Raw genomic sequence first — 21,635 nt, 5'->3', positions numbered from 1 at the left:
CTCCTTGAGAAGAATTGCAGCCATTGTGAGCGGAGAGCATGTTTCAGTCCAGTTGACTTCATTTTCCAACAGTTACTGACATCTAGTGGTAGAAATGGGAATAGCAGCAACTTTAAATACTAAGCACAGACAAGGCTGCTGCTGCAGTTTTAAAGCTTCACACAGAGTTGTTTGTCCATTTAAAGAGTAAAAATGGTGGCAGCTGCCCTGTATGTGGACCTGTGGCTAGTAGATATAAATGCTTCATTCTAAGAGAAAAAAAAAACTAACAGTGATTTTAGTTATTAGACTTTATTAATCCCCTGGGATTAATAAAGTATTCAGATTCAATAGAATCAGAATAGATTAAATTCTTCCAACACTGACCTTTGATCTTGTTACATGTTGCATCTTTAAAGGATAAATCTGGAGATTTTATTGACTGACTTTACTGTTTCTTATTCCATTAAAAGTCCAAAACCAGCGAATGCATCCTGAGCTTAATGATCTGGAATGGCATTCTTGAGCTCGGTGTGAGCTTGTGGCTTCTCCAAACTTCAGTTTTATTAACATGCAGCAAGTTTCAATTTACTAAGCTTTCAGGTTATTAGAGGACAAAAAAGTCCTCCCCTAAAAAATGATATAAAACCACTACAGATCAATACGTTTTCCCACTTTTTTTTCTCATTTTGTTCAGTCAACTTTAGTTCTAATTAAAAATTACAAACATCTAATCATTAAAATTATTTTAATCCTTTAAATGGAAATTAGATCACATAATGTTCCCGTAAATAAATGATAAATACTTGTTATTAATATTCTTTTCCATATAAGAAATGGAAATGAGGAATTTGGATTTTATGTAAAGATCAAAATGAATTTGATGGAGTTCGTAGGTTTTTTATGTTTTCCTCATTGGAAGACAAAAAGTTCCTCTCCCAAAAAACTAAATAAAGAACATGACAGATTAATATTTTTTATATGTAATTATTAAAATTATTTTAACACTTTAAATGCTGATTTAATTACATGATGCCACCTTTTTTATTAAAAATAAAAAAACAATTTGTTTTGTTTGGGAGCTTTTCTGATTATTATTAAATGGACTAAAAATGAGTAAAAACATTTATGTTGATCTTTAAACTTCCATCTTATTATCATAATGGAAAATAATTCATTTTATTTTTGTTCATAAAACTGAACTCAAGTGATCAAATTGGCATTTTAAGGGCAGTGATTACAAACAAATAGTGGAAAAAAATCTGTAATATTTTTAGAACCGTTTTGTTCTCTAATGATCCGAAAGGGTTGTTAACTTGTCCACATTGTTTAGCCTTAGGAACAATTCCAAAGTTCTTAAAGAGACACACTTTCCTACAAAAACCCATCCCACATCGAGGTAACACAACCAAAAAAGAAAAAACCTGAGAGGAGAAAGAGTCCCTGCAAAGGTTACAACTAAAATGTGCACTACAAACCAGCTGTGTGGCCATTAATCAGATTTCATGGATAAACTTTACGTTTCTTTGTTTTATCAACCTAAAAGATCATTTATGGCAAGACGTCCGTCCATCACAGGGCGAGGTGAAGACACGAGGAGCGAGCTGACAGATCTGTTCATGTTTCAGATGTCACAGATACTGAAAGCTCTTCTGCAGCTGCTTCTCTGCATTTTTATTAGCTGAAACGTCCTTCTGATGTGGTTCCAAGACTCCGAGATAGGATGGAAGAAAGAAGCCTTGCATTCCTGGATGGGATAAGGGAAGTAGAGAAAATGGAGGCATACAGAAACGGACAATTATATATTTTTAAACATGTCCAATCACTATTGTGGAACCCAGATTTGTTTAGCCAGTCCCCTGGTGAAGCCTCTCCACTCTGCTCCATGCAGGCTGTAACTTCCCTCAGATGGCTCTGAGGATGACCAGACGCCCCGTGTGCTTTTGAGTTTTGCTGCTATCTTTTAGAACAAGGACTAAACATGCTTTCAGCACTGTTGGCTACAATTCATCTTAAGTTTCTCTACAAGCGTTGCCTCTGCTGGTGCCTCCAGCCTCCACCAGGTGAGGCCTTCACAGACACCCCGACGAAGGAAACCCCCACAGCAAAGTGCATCTAAGTACCTTGGGCTGTTACTAATAAAAGGCAACAATTGTGTTTGAATAAACTTTAAGACAAAACAAACATAAAAAATGGGGGAGGAGGGGTAAAAACACATGCTTGTAGTATAAAACACTCAAGAAAAGGTAGTTGGCACAGTCCATTTGGTCACTTATGAAAACGTCTTCGTGGCAAAGTCTTCTGCTCCTCCGATGATGTGTGAATCCTGCCCTCTGGTGGCCTCTACTGGTACTGCACTGAGGAACAAACACTGACAGCACTGCAGCTTCCTGACAGGGACCCAGCATGTTGAGTTTCAGTCATTTCAGAGCCAGACTCTAGAAAAGTGGCGGATTGACAGAGCCAGAAAGATGTGTGTGTTTTCATGCACACACACAGTGGAGAGACTGGAGAATGCGTTCACAGTGATTAAACTCACAAGCATGCAGACAAATCCACATGTCTGAACAAACACACTGTGCATTCCATGTGAAGGTACATGTAAACAGAGCTCCAGAAGCCACGCTCCTGCCCCACTCCCAGGCCCTTCATCTGGGGACAGCAGAGACCTGGACCCCGTGACCTGCTCTGGATGTGTGGAGACCAGTAAATGATCTCTGAGGGATGAGCTTCCAGCAGGGTGCCTCCTGGACCCCCCTCCTCCTCGCCTCTTCCTCTGTGGTTACTTGTTGTCCATCAAAGACTGGACTTTGTGCACCAGCTCACGTGCAACCTTCAGGATATGTTGGACATCATGACGTTCAGCCATCTCTGTGGATCAGACACAGATTTCTAATACAGTTCAGGAAACGTTCCGGAAAGACAAGCCTGCAGTAACAGCTGTTTAAAGTCCTGATGAGGAAATACGGAATCAGGAATGTCATTGATACAGCCCAAACTACACGACTTAAAATACAAATATTTTAGTTGTTTGAGATCATGTTGAGGAGAATATTACAGCCAAGAAGAGATAGATAGATAGATAGATAGATAGATAGATAGATAGATAGATAGATAGATAGATAGATAGATAGATAGATAGATAGATAGATAGATAGATAGATACTATTTACCATTTTTTATATATATTAATTCATATATATATAATAAATAATAAGAATAATAAATTATATATATATATATATACACTGCTCACAAAAATTAAAGGAACACTTTTTTTATTGGGCCTGGCATGAAATCAGTTAAACCTGTCTGATAATTTTCTGGTTGGTTAAGCAGCTGAGGGCATCGTTAATCACTTTCAGCTGTATTGGTGTTCATGGAATTAACAACAGGTGCACCACAGTGGCAACAATCAGAAAACCCTCAAAACAGTGATATGGGGAGGCATATCCATGGAGGGACGCACAGACCTCTACTGCCTAGGAAATGGTTCTCTGACTGCCATAAGGTATCGAGATGAAATCCTTCAACCCATTGTCAGACCCTACGCTGGTGCAGTAGGTCCTGGTTTCCTCCTAATGCACGACAATGCCCGGCCTCATGTGGCAAGAGTATGCAGGCAGTACCTGGAGGATGAAGGAATTGAAACAATTGAATGGCCTTCACGATCCCCTGACTTAAACCCAATAGAACATGTGTGGGACATTATGTTTCGATCCATTAGGCGCCGCCAAGTTGCTCCTCAGACTGTACAACAGCTCAGGGATGCCCTCACACAGATCTGGGAGGAAATGCCACAAGACACCATCCGTCGTCTCATTAGGAGCATGCCGCGACGTTGTCAAGCATGCATACAAGCTCGTGGGGGCCACACAAGATACTGAAAAGCATTTTGAGTTGCAGAAATGAAGTTTTTGAAAAAATGGACTAGCCTGCCACATCTTCATTTCACTCTGATTTTAGGGTGTCTACACAATTGAGCCCTCTGTAGGCTTAAAACTTTTATTTCCATTAAAAGACTTGGCATCCTTTTGTTCCTAAGACATTGCCCTGTCGTTATTTGTATAGATATCCAACTTCATATTGAGATCTGATGTATCTAATGTGTTTCTTTAAAGTGCTCCTTTAATTTTTGTGAGCAGTGTATATATATATATATATATAGTAAACAGTCTTCTTTATAATAATTTCTTCTTTATATAAATTTATTTTAAGACATTTTTAATTATCTAAACTGATGATTTTCTGGGATCAGAAGTCATCAGTTTTGATCATTTTCATTTAAAAATACAAAATAACTGTTAATTAATATGGTATAATAAAATAATATAATATAGTAAACACAAAATATTAATTTTAATAACATAAAAATACTTGAAAATGTAAGAATTACATAACTGAAATGAAAAAAGACTTTATTTATACCAGAAGAAAAATAATAATTATCAAACATCAAACATACTTTAATGTTAACATCTTGTTATTACTGGTGAACTTATGCTGTTCAAGTTTTTATCTGTTACATTCATAGTACTTTTGAATAATGTTTACATACTTTACTAGTATCCTTACTCTTTGTTAATTCCTGTTATTTAACTTATTATTATTATAATTTCTTATAGTTAATTAGCTTATTCTTATACTTGCACAGTCTGGGGTGTGATTTAGTTTCCAGTTTCAGCATATTGTATGAGCATTAACAGAGCACATGACAGATAAACATGTCACAAATATTACCAAATATTCTGTGTTGATGTTCATGACAGCCATGAGAAGCGGGAAGAATCCTACCATTAAAGAATTTGATGATGTCTGTGAAGTCCATGTTGTTGTCCATGATGATCTCACGGTAAACTGTGACCAGCGCCAGAGCCAGGAACAGGACGAAGTGCTGAGAGGAAATTCTGGGCGCCACCCATATCACCTCCCACACTGCAAACACATCTTCGTACAGGAGCTCTGCACACACAAAAAACACATGAGCATCAACCAGCTCTAAAATCTCCCGAGTCACGCTGCTGGAGAAGGCGGCCGGAGGCAGTCAGGGACTCACCTCGTTTAAAGTCCAGCAGGAACCAGCGGTAACAGAAGTAGAAGTGAGTGTAATCTCCGTTCTGTTGCATCAGCTCAAACAGCTCAGAGTCCAGGATCTGATGGCAGAGAGAAAAACCACCACACTTAGTACCAGTCTGTCTCTCTTCCTGCACCCACACAGAGAGGAGGCGGCATCCGTCACCTGGATGAGTGACCTCATGTTGGCGAAGTGTGTGTCCATGGCTCCACCGTTCGGGAAGTTCTGACTCATCCTCTTCATAAGCTGAGTGAAACAGCTGTATGCCAGACACTCTGACACACACACACACACACACACACACACACACACACACACACACACACACACACACACACACACACACACACACACACACACACACACACACACACACACACAAGAAAAGATTAGCTCCTACAGCTGGTTTTAGTTGCTACAACCATAGAAAGAGACAGATGTTGTTATCGTCTTAATAACAATCTTCCCCGTTTGACATAAACCTGCTGCTATATTCTAATCTCAGAGTTCAGTTATTTTCTTCTCTCTTTAATATTAAATGAAATATTAATTTAAATATACACTGATGGTTCAGTCAGACAACTTGCACTCGCAAAGATGGACGTTCTCGTAGGTGCTGGGCTCAGAGCTCTGCTCCAGTGCTTTATGCTTTGTTCTGTTTATTTGGACCTGTGTAGTGGTATCTGGAACATCAGTCAGCCCTGCAGAACTGCTGAATATCAGACTTGCTTGCAAAACCAGTGTAACATAGGGCTGCAACGATTAGTCGACGTTGTCGACAATACTCGACAATAAAAATAGTCGACAATGAATTTACCTCTCGACTATTGTCGGCAAAAAAAAAAACGTACAAAGTGAGACATCGTCTTGTTCCCTATCTCTGCTGAGATCTCCGGATCGCAGCCGACCCTTCTCATCCTGGTCATGGACTTTTTGAGCCACTCCCCTCAGGCAGGAGGCTACAGTCCATCCGGACCAGAACCTCTCGCCACAAGAAGAGTTTCTACCCCTCTGCTGTTGGACTCATGAACAAGAACTCTAGGCCATAAACGCTCTGTCTCAGTCACAGGACCTGTGCTTCATGCAAAAAGAGACAAACATACCAAAGCTACTTTACTGTCACTTTAGCATACTTTCTGGATTATGCTCTAATTCCATACCCATCCTGTATATTTTGTAATTTTGTGTTAAAGTGTAGAGACTTTATTTTGTTTTAAAATTTTTATTTTATATTTATTGCATGCTTAAACTTATAACTTATATTGTTTTTATGTCTGCACCAAGTACCGCAGCATTTTCCTAATGATGTGAACCTGTTCACTCATATGGCAATAAAAAACCTTTCTGATTCTGATTCTGATTCTGATTCTGATTCTGATTCTGAGAGTTGCACATGTGCCACCAGGGAATAAAATGGCGGCAGAAGAAGAACTTCACCTTAAACTTACAAAATAAATTTAAAAACATGAGATTTGTAAAGCGGACCTTGTGTACCACAGAAGTACGTCTGCAATGCTCGAGGAGGCACGTCGGACTTGCATAACAATCTCATGCAAGATTTCAAAGCTGAAAGTGAAATAAGATCCATTTAATAATTATGAGATACATAATCCGATTAGTCGACTAGTCGTTTTAATAGTCGGTGACTAATCGACCATCAGAATAGTCATTAGTTGCCACCCTAGTGTAACAGAGTACTTTTACTGGTCTCACAATGTTCCGTGGGACATTATGAGACCACCTGGCTCTCCCTGGACTGTTGTTGGGATGGGGTGGTGAAGGGAGAGGAGAGAGAAGCGAGGATGCAGAGCGGCTGTACACACCGGCTATCCAGAGCGTTCTCCTAACCAACACCAGAGAAGTTGAACCAACTGCTAGTGGGGAATAAATATGTTCCAGACTGCTGCGGCACAATTATAAGGGAAACATGGCTCCACCCGCTCGTCTGACTCGGCTATCCAGCAGGTGCACCACGCGCTGCTTCGACAGGACCCATAACTCTGGTAAGACCAGAGGAGAACTCTGCATCTATGTTGGCCAAGCCTGGAGCTCCAACAGCAGTCATTTTCACCCACAGATCTTCTAAACTAGAGGCCATGACTGTCATGTGCAGACCCATCTACACAGAGAGAAATCACAACGGTGCTAATTACCGCGGTGTATATCCCACCCAAAGCTAATGTTAGCACAGCCCTCTCTTAGCTCTGTGATACCATCCTCGGGCAGCAAAAGGCTCATCCAGCTGGATATTTTTTGTAGCAAGGGATTTAAATCAGGCCTGCTTAAAGACTGTTCTGCCCAAGTTTGCACAATATGTGCATTGCCCCACCAGAAGGAAGAGCACACTGGACAAGGTCTACTTCAACTGTAAGCAGGCATTCATAACAGCACCCCTCCCCCATCACATCTCCTGCTTATGATCCCAGCTTACAAACCCCTCAGGAAAAGATCAAAGTCAACCAGGAGGACTGTTAAAACCTGGAAAGAAGGAGCACAGCAACACAGACTGGACTGTTTTTGATCCCCTGGAGCTAAATGAGCTAAATGCTCTTTTACATCAACTGACACTGTCACAGTGGACAAGCAAGTAAGGCCCTTCAGCAACCACAAACCCTGGATCACAGCACCTCAGCGTTCGATCAAGACCTGTACGGTGTGGCCAGAGCAAAGCTGAGGAGAGGATTTAAAGAAGGTCTACCAACAGTGGAGAACACTCAGGCTGACAACAACCCAGGGTAGGTCTGGCAGGGTTTCCAGCACCTTACCACAAGTCAGAGGTCATCGGCGCGGAGGCCATGCTGGTAGAGAAATTCAATCCGTTCTTCACCCAGTTTGAGACAAAAAGATCCCATTCAGCTACTCCGACCCATCATGTGGAACACCAGGTGAGGAGAACACTAAAGGCTGTTAACCCACAGAAAGCAGCAGGACCAGACGGAGTACTGGGAAGGTACTTAAGGCCAGTGCAGACCAGCTGTCAGGAGTCCTGACAAAGATCTTCACCACCTCCCTGTAACTGGTTCCTGTCCCAACCTGCTATCATCATTCCCATCCCAAAGAAGGCAGCCATAACCGGCCTGAATGATTCCAGACCGGTGGCACTAACCTCTAAAGTCATGAAGTGCTTCGAGGGTCTGGTTCTCCACCGGTTCTCCTTCCTTCCTCCTAACTTTGACCTGCACCAGTTTGATTTTCGGGCAAACAGGCCAACAGCTGATGCCATTATCACTGCCTTACAAACCACCCTGAGCTACCTGGAAAAGCCTCAGACCTACGTCAGGATGCTCCTGTTGATTACAGCTCGACCTTTAACACCATCAGCTGGACCTTTTAGCCGAAAAGATGACTGACCAGGGGCCTCATTTATCAAACTGTGCGTAGCAAAGCAAACTACAGGTGACATCTGTGGCACAAAAAGGAAATGCTGCACTTTTACTTTTAGATTTGTAAAAGCATGCGCATGCACGTCCTACACCTGTTTCCATTTATAAATCACAATCAACTCTAAAGCGGGCCATGTGAGGGAACGCCTTCTCACGCCCACATGGTGGCCATAAAAGGTCAGGTGAACGCCTGGAATAAATATTAATCACATCGTTTGGCTCTGGAGGGAAAAAGAGGGAAGAAGTGAAATTCTTCGGGTGTGAGACTGAGATCCTGATGGACCACATTAAAAATGTTTCATTGGTGGGCACAGCGTGGGCATTACTGGTGTCAGAAAGGCAGAATAGTGGCAGCAGGTGGAGATGCTGTCATCAGAATGTCAGAAGGGAAGACACGCCAGCGATATCGGAACATGCAGCTGGATATCTCAGTCAGTAGAGCATCCGTCTGCCATGCGGGAGATCGAAGTTTGAATCCCACAGAGGTGAACAGTAACACCTTCCAGTTGGGCCCTTAGGCAAGACGCTGCAACCCACAGTAGATCGTTCTGGAGGAAAGTGTCTGTTAAATGACAGTCTTTTGTTTTAATGTAAACCATAAATATGTACAGATACATCTGAGATTAGTTGCAGTTTATTTAGTGTTAAATAATATTTCTTTCTAGCTCCTGGTGTTCCAGCTGGGTCGGCGGTGCTGCACCTGTGGTTGGAGAGGGTGAGGCCAGAGACTCCACCCAGCACCGCAGCAGCTGTGTCCTCAGAGGACATCCTGCAGGTGCAGAGGGACGCCATCACATGTTACAGAATAAATAAATAAATGAAGGAAATCCACCTCTTGTGTGTTTCATAAGTGTTGCATCACGTCTAGACCTCCAGTCTGTCCCACTCTGCTGGATCTCAGAATAAATGACCAAATCTTACTTTTCTTTTACTAACTGGTAAATGCTGTCAGCAGACTCTCCACCTCATCATTTCCTTGATTTTATTCTGGACTCTTGGTGTCACAGTTTCCCCTTGTCCCAGATTTTGTGAGTGCGCCGTGGTCAGAGTTGCTGTGGAGGTAGGAAAATTCCCCCAACAAGTTTAGTTTTTATAAATCCCAAAAGTTGACTATATTTGGCACGCACCTGTTTTTTTGTACCTACACCAGCTTATAAATGAGGTCCCTGAACTTGGAAAAAGCTGGAGGCATGGTGTTTTACAAATAACCTCGTACTGAACACCATCAAAACTAAGATGATGGTCATAGACTTCAGGAGGGATTGGAGGAAACCATCTACTTCAGATCAGCGGCTCCTGCGTAGGTTTCTGGAGGTGCACTTCTCCAATGACCTAACATGGTCCACCAAAATGTCGGCAGTGGTCAAAAAAGCCCAGCAGTGGCTGCACGTTTAATGACTGCTGAGAAGTGCCACCTGAAGGCCGGCCTGCTGAGGACCTGCTACCAGATCACAGTTAAAAGCGGCCTGAAGAACTGCATCACGGAGTAGTTCACAAGCTGCTCAGCTGGAGACAGAACATCCTCATCATCATCAGTCCAGAACATCATCGATGGAAGACATAGCCACCTCAGCAGAGCACAGAATATCTGCTCCGATCACTCACATCCTGGCCAGGGTCTGCCTCCACGCCGCTCCACCTCCATACAGCAGCCTTAACTGTCGCCCCGCTGCAATATTTCTACACATCACCGTACGTCTGTGTCTGCAGATGTTATTGCAATTCACCATGTGCAAAACTTTTTCTTTACAACCAACATGTTTGTAGATTTTTACTTTTTAAAAATTTTTATTCTGTTAATTTTATTCTGTTTTTTAAATTTTATTTTAAAAGTGTTTTAATTCTTTTTCTTTAGAAAAATCTATTCTATTCTATTATATTCTATTATATTATATTATATTCTATTCTATTCTATTATATTATATTATATTATATTATATTATATTGTGTCTTCTTACCATCATCCAGAATGACCATGAGAGGAGCCAGCAGGTCACACATGCCCTGAACGTAACCCATCTCTAAATGCTCCCATACATAGCTGCAGGGGAGACAGAAGAACATAATCAGAGAGGAAATACATCGAATTCAACCCGTCAGGCTAAATGCAAGTGTTTAGGAGTGAGTGTGTCGCTGTAGTTTTTAAGTTACTTTGGGAATCTTTAACAGATAAACCCCTTGGAAGCACCACGGAGATTAAACTATATTTCACTTTGTCTCAATTTTTAAAAAGTTGGGTCTCTGTATAAAATGCAATTAAAACACAATACATAGATTTCCAAATCAAATGAGGCCATATTTTATTCCTAGTAGAAGATCAATAACAGACCAGATGATGAAACTGAGACTTTCACCATGTGATGGAAAATATGAGCTGATAGTGAATCTGATGCAGCAACACATCTGGAAAAAGTAGTTCCAGGGTGGTGTTGTGTATTGGTGAAAGGTCTGGACTGCAGGCAGGCCAGTTCAGCAGCCGGACTCTTCTCCTGTGAAGCCATGCTGCTGTGATGGATGCAGGATGTGGTTCAGCATCGTCTTGCTGAAATCTGCAAGGTCTTCCCTGAAAGAGACGTTGTCTGGATGGGAACAGATGTTGCTCTAAAACCTCCATGTACTTTTCAGCATTGATGGAGCTTCACAGATGTGGAAGCTGCCCACACCATAGGCACTAATGCAGCCCCATCCCATCAGAGATGCAGCTTTTCACCTGTCCACTGATAACAAGCTGGATGCTCCCTCTCCTCTTTAGTCTGCAGGACACGCCGTCCATGCTTTCCACAAACTAGTTCACATCTTCATCCAGGTTTCCACTTTGCCTCAGACCGTTTTAAATGAGCTTTGGTCCAGAGAAGACGGAAGAAGCTGGTTCTGGATCCTGTTCACCTCTGGCTTCTTCTCTGCATGATGGAGCTTTAACCTGCATTTGTGTGTTTCAGGGTGAACTGTGTTTACAGACAGTGGTTTCTGGAAGTCTTCCTGAGTCCATGCAGTGGTTTCCAGTAGAGAATCATGTCTGCTTTTAATGCAGAAGATCACCAGCATCCAGCCTTGTCCCATGCATACAGAGATTCCTCCTGATTCTCTGAATCTTAGGATATTCTACACTGTAGATGGAGGATCTTCAAAGTCTGAGGAACATTTTCTGAAATTGTTCCACAGTTTTAGATCCAGTTTGTCTCAGATTGGTGAAGCTCTGTCCATCTTTCCATCACATTGTAAAATGTCTCAGCTTCATCATCTGATATGTTGTTTATCTTCTACTGGGAATAAAATATGACCTAATTTACAGTTAATTTAATTCTGTTTTTTGCTTTAATATTTGTGTGTTTTACATCTCTTCCTGTGAGCTACTGTTCTACTCTGTCCTCTGGCAGCAAAACCTTTAATGCTGGACGTGTTTTGTAAAACCTTTGTAAAAACAAAGAGAATGGGCCAGTCAGCAAACTGGAGGAAGCTGCAGAGTGAACTGAAAAGTCTGTGGATTGTTCATCTTTTACCGGCTGGTGTCTACCTGCACATGATGTTGCGTAGTCGCTCCAGGTTTCCCGTGCTGAAGTAATAATAGTTGCGGTCACAGCGCTGCACATCTTTGTCTATTCTGTGGAGGTTGAGGGCAACTGTGTCCAGCAGCTCAATCTGTACAAAGAAAGAACATTTTAATCCAAGTTTCGGGCCTTTCTCTGAATTCCTTTTATATTTTATAGTGGGTGACCTCAGGCTGCCATTGACTGCTTTCTGAGTAATGTGTGGAGGATTGTTAACTTCATTATGATTAAAGCAGTTGAACAAAGTCTGTCAACAACAGAGAACAAGGAGAGACAGGGATGATCATACATAGTGAAAAAGAAGGTTTCACCTATCAGGATGCATTCAGGTGTGTGCCAAAGTAGCATTAAAGAACTTTCTGACCGTAAAACAGTGTGATGTCACACTGACATTTATAATCCACCATCCTGGAAATTTAGTTTCAAGAGGAAAAGAAAGAGAGAAAGGGACAGCGCAAGATATAAGACGAGTCAACATCAGACTGAATTTTACTGGCTAGAGAGATCTCAGAAAGGAGACAGGATGAAGATGACGCCGAATGAGCTGTCATTACGGGACTAAAGGGAGAAAATCTACCAAAGTTCAGTATTGCTTCTTTAACACAATGCAGAGGAAGGAGAAAAGACAGCAATAAACTTAAATAAGAAGCTACTGCTGCCTCCATCAGTCTGGAAAAGATTATATTTAAATTTAATCACCTGAGAAATAAATGTTAGCACAAACATTCTTATTCCAACCATAATCTCAGAGTTCTGTTAATGGATAGTAATCCCATTATTACTGGTGCCCATCATCTTTTCAAGAATCTGATGCTGAAAGTTTTCTAGTTTTTTCATAAATAAAGTGGATAAGATCAGAAGTTAAATGACTTCAGTCTGCCCAAAAATCTTTCATTATCTGGTTCTTTTCCAGACAATTTTCACCTGCTGCTAAATTCAGGTTCCTTATTTCTGAGTTTATACAGACCAATCTCCAAACTGTCTTTTATAAGTTTCTATGGTTCTGGAGAGAGTTGTCTCTGCAGGGTTTATAGGAACAGCTCCCAGTCTGGATGTGGAGAACGTCTCACCACAAAGACAGTTATAATGACAGTCAGTCGTCATTCTGTTTTGGGTCTAATCTTTGCAATCTTTTACGGGAAGCTGCAGAAATCTGGGAACAACATTTAATTGTTGTAATTGTAATTTGACCAGTGGTGGAGCTAGAGTTTTACACATGGGGTGCCATAGGGTGTGAAAGACTTTTTGGGGGGGCCATATGACAATAAAGGAAATGATTGTGTTCCTCTCTCTAACACACACTCACATCCAATTCTGCAATAAAACATGAGAAATAAAACATCTTCACATTAATAATCTGGATCATCTAGTGGAAATACAAATTCTAAAAGGTCCATAGGAAGATAAGTTGGGATAAATGCGGTAGTAGGGGGATCGGTTCTGGTCTAGTATCTGCTGGTGGTTGTAGACTGGATCCTGATGCGGTAGTAGGGGGATCAGTTCTGGTCTACTGTCTGGTGGTTGTAGAGTCTGGGGTCTGTCTCCACCTGATCTGTGTCCTTCTTCGTTACTAAAAAGTAAAAAAAATATCTCCCTTTTTCTTCATTCTTCTATCTTCCTCTTCTAAACCAGACTGGTTACAGGATCGGTTTCTCCACATTTTCATGCTGTAGCCACTTTAAAACCAGCTACCAGCCTTGCTAGCCTTCTGTTAAATGAAACTGGATCTTGTAGAGCTAGCTTAGTATCAGGGTGGGCCCATTTACCAAATAAATTTTGACTTTATAAGAGGACAAATTCCAGTTTAATAATTCAATATTTGACCCATGTCGAAGTAGATTAGGCAGAGAATAGAATAAAATAATTTTCCTCTACTATTGAAAAAGAAAAGAAAAGATCTTTTGCAGACACTTAAAATGGGATCCAGCAGATGTCAGATGTAGCAGGACAGATTTAACGGACATTAGAACATTGAATTTATGAATAACAAAGTCATTCTAGTAATTTCAACCAATAATCAGACTTTAGAATTAAATGACAGGCTGTCAGAGGCTGAGATCAGTTAATAAAAAACCTAAACAGCAACATTATGTGAGAGAAGTTCGGATCCATGACTCAGATTTTACACAAAACATCAATGCTCAGATGTTTCCTTCAGGCTCAGGCCACTCAGCAAACGTCCACATCCCAGCCAGAGGAACCGTGGTGGAGCCCTCAGCAAGCTGCTAGGTTACATAAGCCGGTCTAAGAGAAAGCCAACTAGAGGTCAACCAAACTGCTCCTGGTTCATTCTGTGCAACTCTGTAAAACATCAGGAAACATCTGCAGCAGACAGAAACCAGACATACTGAACATGCGACTACACTTAGTAAGGGCGAGTCGGACCGAGTTTAATCCAGCTGCAGACGATGCTGCAGAGGAAGAGGAGGAGACGTGCACCTGTGGTTGCTATGGTTACTACCTTGCTAGGTCTTGTCACATTGCTGGAACCATCCAAACTGCTGGAAGTGGTGGATTTCTGCTGTGTGACACCTGACACGTGTTCCTTTCTTCATGTTATCATTGGACCGTCTTCTGACGTCCAGTGTCCAAAGGAATCAGTCTGCTACCGCTGCACTGAAGCTAGTTAACAATGTCGCGCCAAATATTGCGATAACATGTCACTAGATTAGCACTGCTACATAGCTTCATGCTAACATCAGGCTAATAGCCTTAGTTAACATCAGTAGTAACTGCACAGGGACAAAATCTCTTCTAGAAAAGTGCAGCCACATATCAGTATTTTTAATGGATGAATAATTATTAAACTATTTTAAATTTACTTCACATTGGTGTAGTAATACCACAAACCTCCTTCAGTGACCTGTTAATCACCTGAAGTGGCATCTGAGGTTTTCAGAGGTGGACAGTGCTACCCTGGCCACCCCTCTAGCTCCGCCCCCGATGCTAAAATGAAAGATGTTGTTAATTATGCAGCTTTTGTCTTTTCTTTCCATTTCCATTCATTCTGTTAGATGCTCACATTTTAGATAACAGACTGTAATTAGCATTTCTTTCTTCCACCTGTTGCAGACTTGCCGGCTCTGATGAAATGAACAAACATCTACAAACTGTACGCACTGTATAGGAGGAGAGTGAGGCTGATATCCCCTCAGCTGCAGCTCCATTGGTCACCAGTTTGTCCAGCTGACTGCACAGCCTGTCCTCTGTAAGAGAGTCCTGATGCCCCCCCCCTGGAGTCCTGCCCTCCTCCCTACCACCTCCTTCTTCCTCTGTGCTCTGACCATCGTCTATGCTGGACAAGATCTGAGAGTGAGCAGAGGTCACCGAGTAGTTTCTGGAGGAAGGGAGACCCGAGTCGGGGGAGTCAAACTCTACCAGAGGACGTTCCTCTGGGGGGAGGGCGGCAGGGGGGACCAGGGTGGTCATGGTAGGAGTGGTGTCTTCTCCACTGGGGGTCTCCTGACTCCCTGCATCCGGCTCATCCACAGACATGAACACCTGGAGAAGGATGGAGGATTAGAAGATCTTAATAAGCACAGCAGATACTGGAATATGTCTACTGTCATACAACCATGTGACTTAATGGCAATTTTTGTGTTCCAGTCTTTGTTCACATATTCAACCATGAATAGAAGATAAGAAGATGGAAGCTGTGTCTGACGTTGTATTTGGATATATTTCGGAAGACCATTCAAAATCTAAAGTGGTTAGTTTTGAAGCCTCTGCTAAAATCTATTAAGATCTTCTTGATGACTTTTTCTGCCTCCTGTTTGAAATGAAATACCCAAAATAAGTGAAGTATATCTTCACAGCGACAAGGGCTGTATGTTTAATCTTGGTCTCTACAGAAAGCTGAGACATGTGAGATACTACGACGTGTCAGAATCAACATGTCAGAATAAGGACATCTGTTATTGTGTCTGAGTAGATTCAGCTCAAACACAGTGGAAAATGTAAGTGGTTATCTCCTTTTAAAAGAAAACATTATTTTCAATGAAAACCAGAAGACAGCAGCCTGGTTCATCTAGGAATGAGTAAAGTAATCCTTGAAATGAGTAAAGTAATCCTAGGAATGAGTAAAGTAATCCTAGGAATGAGTAAAGTAATCCTAGGACTGAGTAAAGTAAATCTAGGAATGAATAATCATAGGAATTAGTAAAGTAATCCTAGGATTGAGTAAACTAATCCTAGGAATGAGAAAGTAATTCTAGGATTGAGTAAAGTAATCCTAGGAATGAGTAAAGTAGTCATAGGAATGAGTAACGTAATCCTAGGAATGAGTAAAGTAACCCTAGGAATGAGTAAAGTAATTCTAGGAATGAGTAAAGTAATCCTAGGAATGAGTAAAGTATTCTTAGGAACGAGTAAAGTAATCCTTGGCTTGAGTAAAGCAATCCTAGGATTGATAAAGTAGTCCTGGGGAATAAGTAAAGTAATCATGGGAATTAGTAAAGTAATACTAGGATTGAGTAAAGTAATTATATGAATGAGTAAAGTAGTCCTGGGAATGAGCAAAGTAATCCTAGGATTGAGTAAAGTAATCCTAATAATGTGTAAAATAATCCTAGGATTGAGTAAAGTAATCATAGAATTGAGTAAAGTTATCATAGGAATGAAAAAAGTATTCTTAGGAATTAGTAAAGTAATCCTAGGAATGAGTAAAGTAATCCTAGGAATGAGTAAAGTAAATCTAGTAATGAATAATCATAGGAATTAGTAAAGTAATCATAGGATTGAGTAAAGAAATCCTAGGAATGAGAAAGTAATTATAGGAATGAGTAAAGTAATCCTAGAAATGAGTAAAGTAGTCATAGGAATGAGTAACGTAATCCTAGGAATGAGTAAAGTAACCCTAGGAATGAGTAAAGTAATCCTAGAAATGAGTAAAGTAGTTCTAGGAATGAGCAAAGTAATCCTAGGATTGAGTAAAGTAATCCTAATAATGTGTAAAGTAATCCTAGGATTGAGTAAAGTAATCATAGAATTGAGTAAAGTTATCATAGGAATGAAAAAAGTATTCTTAGGAATTAGTAAAGTAATCCTAGGAATGAGTAAAGTAATCCTAGGAATGAGTAAAGTAAATCTAGGAATGAATAATCATAGGAATTAGTAAAGTAATCATAGGATTGAGTAAAGAAATCCTAGGAATGAGAAAGTAATTATAGGAATGAGTAAAGTAGTCATAGGAATGAGTAAAGTAATCCTAGGAATGAGTAAAGTAATCCTAATAATGTGTAAAGTAATCCTAGGAATGAGTAAAGTAATCATAGAATTGAGTAAAGTTATCATAGGAATGAAAAAAGTATTCTTAGGAATTAGTAAAGTAATCCTAGGAATGAGTAAAGTAATCCTAGGAATGAGTAAAGTAAATCTAGGAATGAATAATCATAGGAATTAGTAAAGTAATCATAGGATTGAGTAAAGAAATCCTAGGAATGAGAAAGTAATTATAGGAATGAGTAAAGTAGTCATAGGAATGAGTAAAGTAATCCTAGGAATGAGTAAAGTAATCCTAGAAATGAGTAAAGTAGTTCTAGGAATGAGTAAAGTATTCCTAGGAATGAGTAAAGTATTCTTAGGAACGAGTAAAGTAATCCTTGGCTTGAGTAAAGCAATTCTAGGATTGAGTAAAGTAATCCTTGGAATGAGTAAAGTAATCCTAGGATTGAGTAAAGTAATCCTAGGAATGAGTAAAGTAATCCTAGGCATGAGAAAGTAATTCTAGGATTGAGTAAAGTAATCCTTGGAATGAGTAAAGTAATCCTAGTCATGTTGCTTTGCTACATGTTAGCATTGCTGCTCCCTCCTAGTCATGTTGCTATGCTACATGTAGCATTGCTGCTTCATGCCAGTCATGTTGCTATGCTACATGTTAGCATTGCTGCTTCCTGCCAGTCATGTTGCTATGCTACATGTTAGCATTGCTGCTTCATGCCAGTCATATTGCAATGCTACATGTTAGCATTGCTGCTTCCTGCCAGTCATGTTGCAATGCTACATCTTAGCATTGCTGCTTCCTGCCAGTCATGTTGCTATGCTACATGTTAGCACTGCTGCTTCCTGCTAGTCATTTTGCTATGCTACATGTTAGCATTGCTGCTTCCTTCTAGTCATTTTGCAATGCTACATGTTAGCATTGCTTCTTCCTGCTAGTCATTTTGCAATGCTACATGTTAGCATTGCTGCTTCCTGCTAGTCATTTTGCAATGCTACATGTTAGCATTGCTTCTTCCTGCTAGTCATTTTGCTATGCTTCCTGCTGTCTGCAAACATCTTCCGGACTGTAGGATCTCATGCTGCATCCTGTACAGGGTGACTCTCGTCATTCAATGTAAAGAAGAGGCTAATATGACGACAAGAAACAACGGAATCCCTCCTACAGTGCCAACTTTTTTTTTATATTTCATACTGAAATAACATATTTCATGAAAGAGACAAGGTAGTAACTTTCCAGATGAATTGCTGCTGAATCACTAACCAGAACCAGCACACTGAGGATCTTTGTAACTATAAGGACCCTATTCTTTGAAAACCTGAGTTTCCCCCTAAGTCGAGATGATATCAAACTGTAATCTCACCCAAACTGTCGGCTAAAACCTCCTATTAAGTTCTCCTTCATCATTTTCAGCATTGGCCTTTATAGAAATAAGGTTCTATGATCTGATAGTTATGGTGTAGGTCCCTTCTCTTCTTATTGATGTCAATTTTTTTTAAGCACTTAATTCCAATTGCTTGTAAGAAAGGTGCAATTTATAAAATTAAAGTATTATTCATTTACAGAGTCATAATAATCGAATGCACATGCATTAAACTTAGAATGAAACAGGGTTTTAATAGTATATTATTCATAAAGATTGGAAACTAATTATCATGATGTGATTGGAACGAGATGGAGGAATCTCTCAGTGTGACAGTGATGTCAAATATCTCTTTAAATTTGCATAAAGCTATAATAAAGATACTTACTGATTTTTTCAGATACAAAAGCAACATGATGAGCATCAGATGCCAGTTATAGATGACTTTCTGACAGCTAGAATGATCCCAGATCATTTCAACTTCAGTATGCTCATTCTGTCTTTAATGGAAACATTTGTGCAATAATTGAACCGACACCCTCTTTTTATTAGTCTGGTCCTGGTTTTTAAGTTTTTATCTGACTCGGTATGCCTGGTTTAAGTTTTATGTTTTAACGTCCAAACAAATCATTTTCCTGTCATGCATCATAGTAAAAATAAACATGGCTGCTTTTCCTGCATGATGCCGACGCAGCAGAGGATGACTCATTTCTGTGTTGCCTGGATTTGTTTAAACAAATAGTGGCGTCCCTGATTAATAAAACGTGCTGCCTGGACTTTAGACTGTGCCGGGCCTCGTCACCTCGTTGCTGAGCGTGGAGTCTCTGTGGGCGAGCCGCAGGACGTGACTGTCTATGCTGCTGCCTGACGAGAGCTTGGCAAAGATGGCCGACTGCATCTCTTTCTCCCTCTGCTTGACGATGACCTCACACGCCTTCCATTCCCGCATCACCTGCTGGTAGCGCTCCGTGATCTTTGCATCAATCTTCACGTGGAAATAAAGAAATCATGTAGTAGTCTATAGAATAAGAATGAAACTGAGAGCATGGGTGTGTGTTATACCTGGCTCATGTCCTTTTTACCCATGCCAAACTTGTAGTGTCCCAGGAGAAAAGGCCAGACCTCCTTTCTGATGTCGTGCTGCACTCCTCCATAGTAAACCAGCCTGAGCAGCTCCAGCTCCTTGTAGTTCTACATGGAGGAGAAATATCAAGAATATACATGAACAGAAGAACGTTGGGGGAAGAAGCCTACGTGGAAGAGGAAGTGCATCAATAATGAAAGGAGGGAAAGAGTGATTAGGATCTACACAGTAGAAGGCACAGATGAGTGCAGAAGATAGAAGACACAGATATGAATAGAGAGTAAATTAGTAATGATGACTTTGTTGGAGTCGATGACTGATTATGGTGGCTGTTTTAATAGCCACGATGATATCACGCTGCACTCTGTAATGAGACTCCAGTTCACTGAAACTCATTAAATTTTCATTAAAGTGAAGGAGAAAGTGGAAAGGGCGGAGATGGCAGCAGCGGAGCACAATCCCCAGCCTACAATTAACATGGCTACATAAAAGGACGGCAGACGGTCATGACGGAAGGATAGAAAAACAGAAACGTGTTGGACCGGGAGCTAAATGAAGGCTCCATGGTTATAACACAATCAACAGACTGGATGTCTTTGAGAGCAGCTAAAGGGAAAATAAGACTGCTGTGTTTACACTGCCCCAAACACTCAATGCATGTCCACAAATATCGGATTAATGCACAGCTTGAAGCTACCTGTGAGTTTTTCATTTAAGTTGCATCAGCAGTGAATAGTTCAATTACAGGTCTCAGTTTTCATGTGGTCATTTTTATATTAAAACACTGATAATTATAGAAGTCACATAATAAACTCACCGTCCACTAATCAGCTCCACCTGTTCTCCTTCCTGTTTACACTAATATCTAACCAGCCAATCACAGGGCAGCATGTAGTCATGTAGACGTGGTGTAGAAGTTCTTCCTGAGCATCAGAATGAGGAAGAAAGAGGATTTAAGAGACTTTGAACGTGGCATGGTTGTTGGTCTGAGTATTTACTAGGATTTCCACCAACAACCATCTCCAGGGTTTCCAGAGATGGTCTGAAGAAGAGAAAACATCCAGAGCAGCAGTTGTCTGGACCAGGATGCAGCAGAAGACACACCGGGTGCCTCCTGCCAGCTAAGAACAGGAAAGTGAGGCTACAATTCACACACATTCACCAACACTGGACAATAGAAGATGGAGAAACGTTGCTGGTCTGATGAGAATCTGCTGGAAACATCATGAAAACATGGATCCATCCTGCCTTGGATCAACACTTCAGGCTGCTGCTGGTGTAATGGTGGGGGGAGATTTTCTTGGCCCACTTTGGGCCCCTTAGTACCAACGTGGCCTGGTTTAACCAGCACAGCCTACCTGAGTATTGTTGCTGACCATGTCCATCCCTTTATGACCACAGTGGAGCATCTTCTGATGCTACTTCCAGCAGGATAATGCACCATGTCACAAAGCTCAGATCATCTCCACCTGCTTTCTAGAACATGATGATGAGTTCACTGGACTCCAACGGCCTCCACAGCCACCAGATCTCAGTCCAGTAGAGCAGCTTTGGGATGTGGGGGAACGGGAGATTCTCATCATGGATGCAGCCGACAAACCTGCAGCAACTGTGTGATGCTGTCATGTCAATATGGAGAAAACCTCTGAGGAAGGTTTCCTCCACCTGCTTCATCTATCACACCAGGATTAAAAATGATAACCCGGTACTAGAAGGTGGACCTGATGAAGAGGACGACCCGGCACTAGAAGGTGGACCTGATGAAGAGGACGACCCGGTACTAGAAGGTGGTCCTGATGAAGAGGACGACCCGGCACTAGAAGGTGGACCCGATGAAGAGGACGACCCGGCACTAGAAGGTGGTCCCGATGAAGAGGACGACCCGGCACTAGAAGGTGGACCCGATGAAGAGGACGGCCCGGCACTAGAAGGTGGTCCCGATGAAGAGGACGGCCCGGCACTAAAAGGTGGTCCCGATGAAGAGGA

General features: G+C 41.2%; 1 protein-coding gene across 2 annotated transcripts in view; it reads right to left on the bottom strand.

The window, feature by feature from the left end:
- Window positions 1–361: 361 nt before the first annotated feature.
- The window catches only part of sgsm2 (small G protein signaling modulator 2), a 107,114-nt gene continuing 85,840 nt past the window's right edge, over window positions 362–21,635 (bottom strand). For both annotated transcript variants that reach the window (XM_041994567.1, XM_041994568.1), the window contains 9 exons: window positions 19,628–19,756; window positions 19,368–19,550; window positions 15,105–15,485; window positions 11,951–12,075; window positions 10,395–10,477; window positions 5,219–5,328; window positions 5,036–5,132; window positions 4,774–4,941; window positions 362–2,850 (listed from right to left, as the gene is read on the bottom strand). In XM_041994567.1, coding sequence (XP_041850501.1) covers window positions 2,762–2,850; window positions 4,774–4,941; window positions 5,036–5,132; window positions 5,219–5,328; window positions 10,395–10,477; window positions 11,951–12,075; window positions 15,105–15,485; window positions 19,368–19,550; window positions 19,628–19,756 — 1,365 coding nt within the window. In that variant the 3' untranslated portion in view covers window positions 362–2,761. The remainder of the gene's footprint in view (window positions 2,851–4,773; window positions 4,942–5,035; window positions 5,133–5,218; window positions 5,329–10,394; window positions 10,478–11,950; window positions 12,076–15,104; window positions 15,486–19,367; window positions 19,551–19,627; window positions 19,757–21,635) is intronic.

Source organism: Melanotaenia boesemani, chromosome 9 (assembly GCF_017639745.1).
Source record: "Melanotaenia boesemani isolate fMelBoe1 chromosome 9, fMelBoe1.pri, whole genome shotgun sequence".
Taxonomy (NCBI): Eukaryota; Metazoa; Chordata; class Actinopteri; order Atheriniformes; family Melanotaeniidae; genus Melanotaenia; species Melanotaenia boesemani.
Note: the sequence above shows the minus strand (reverse complement) of the source record. Positions and strands in the feature narration are given on the sequence as shown.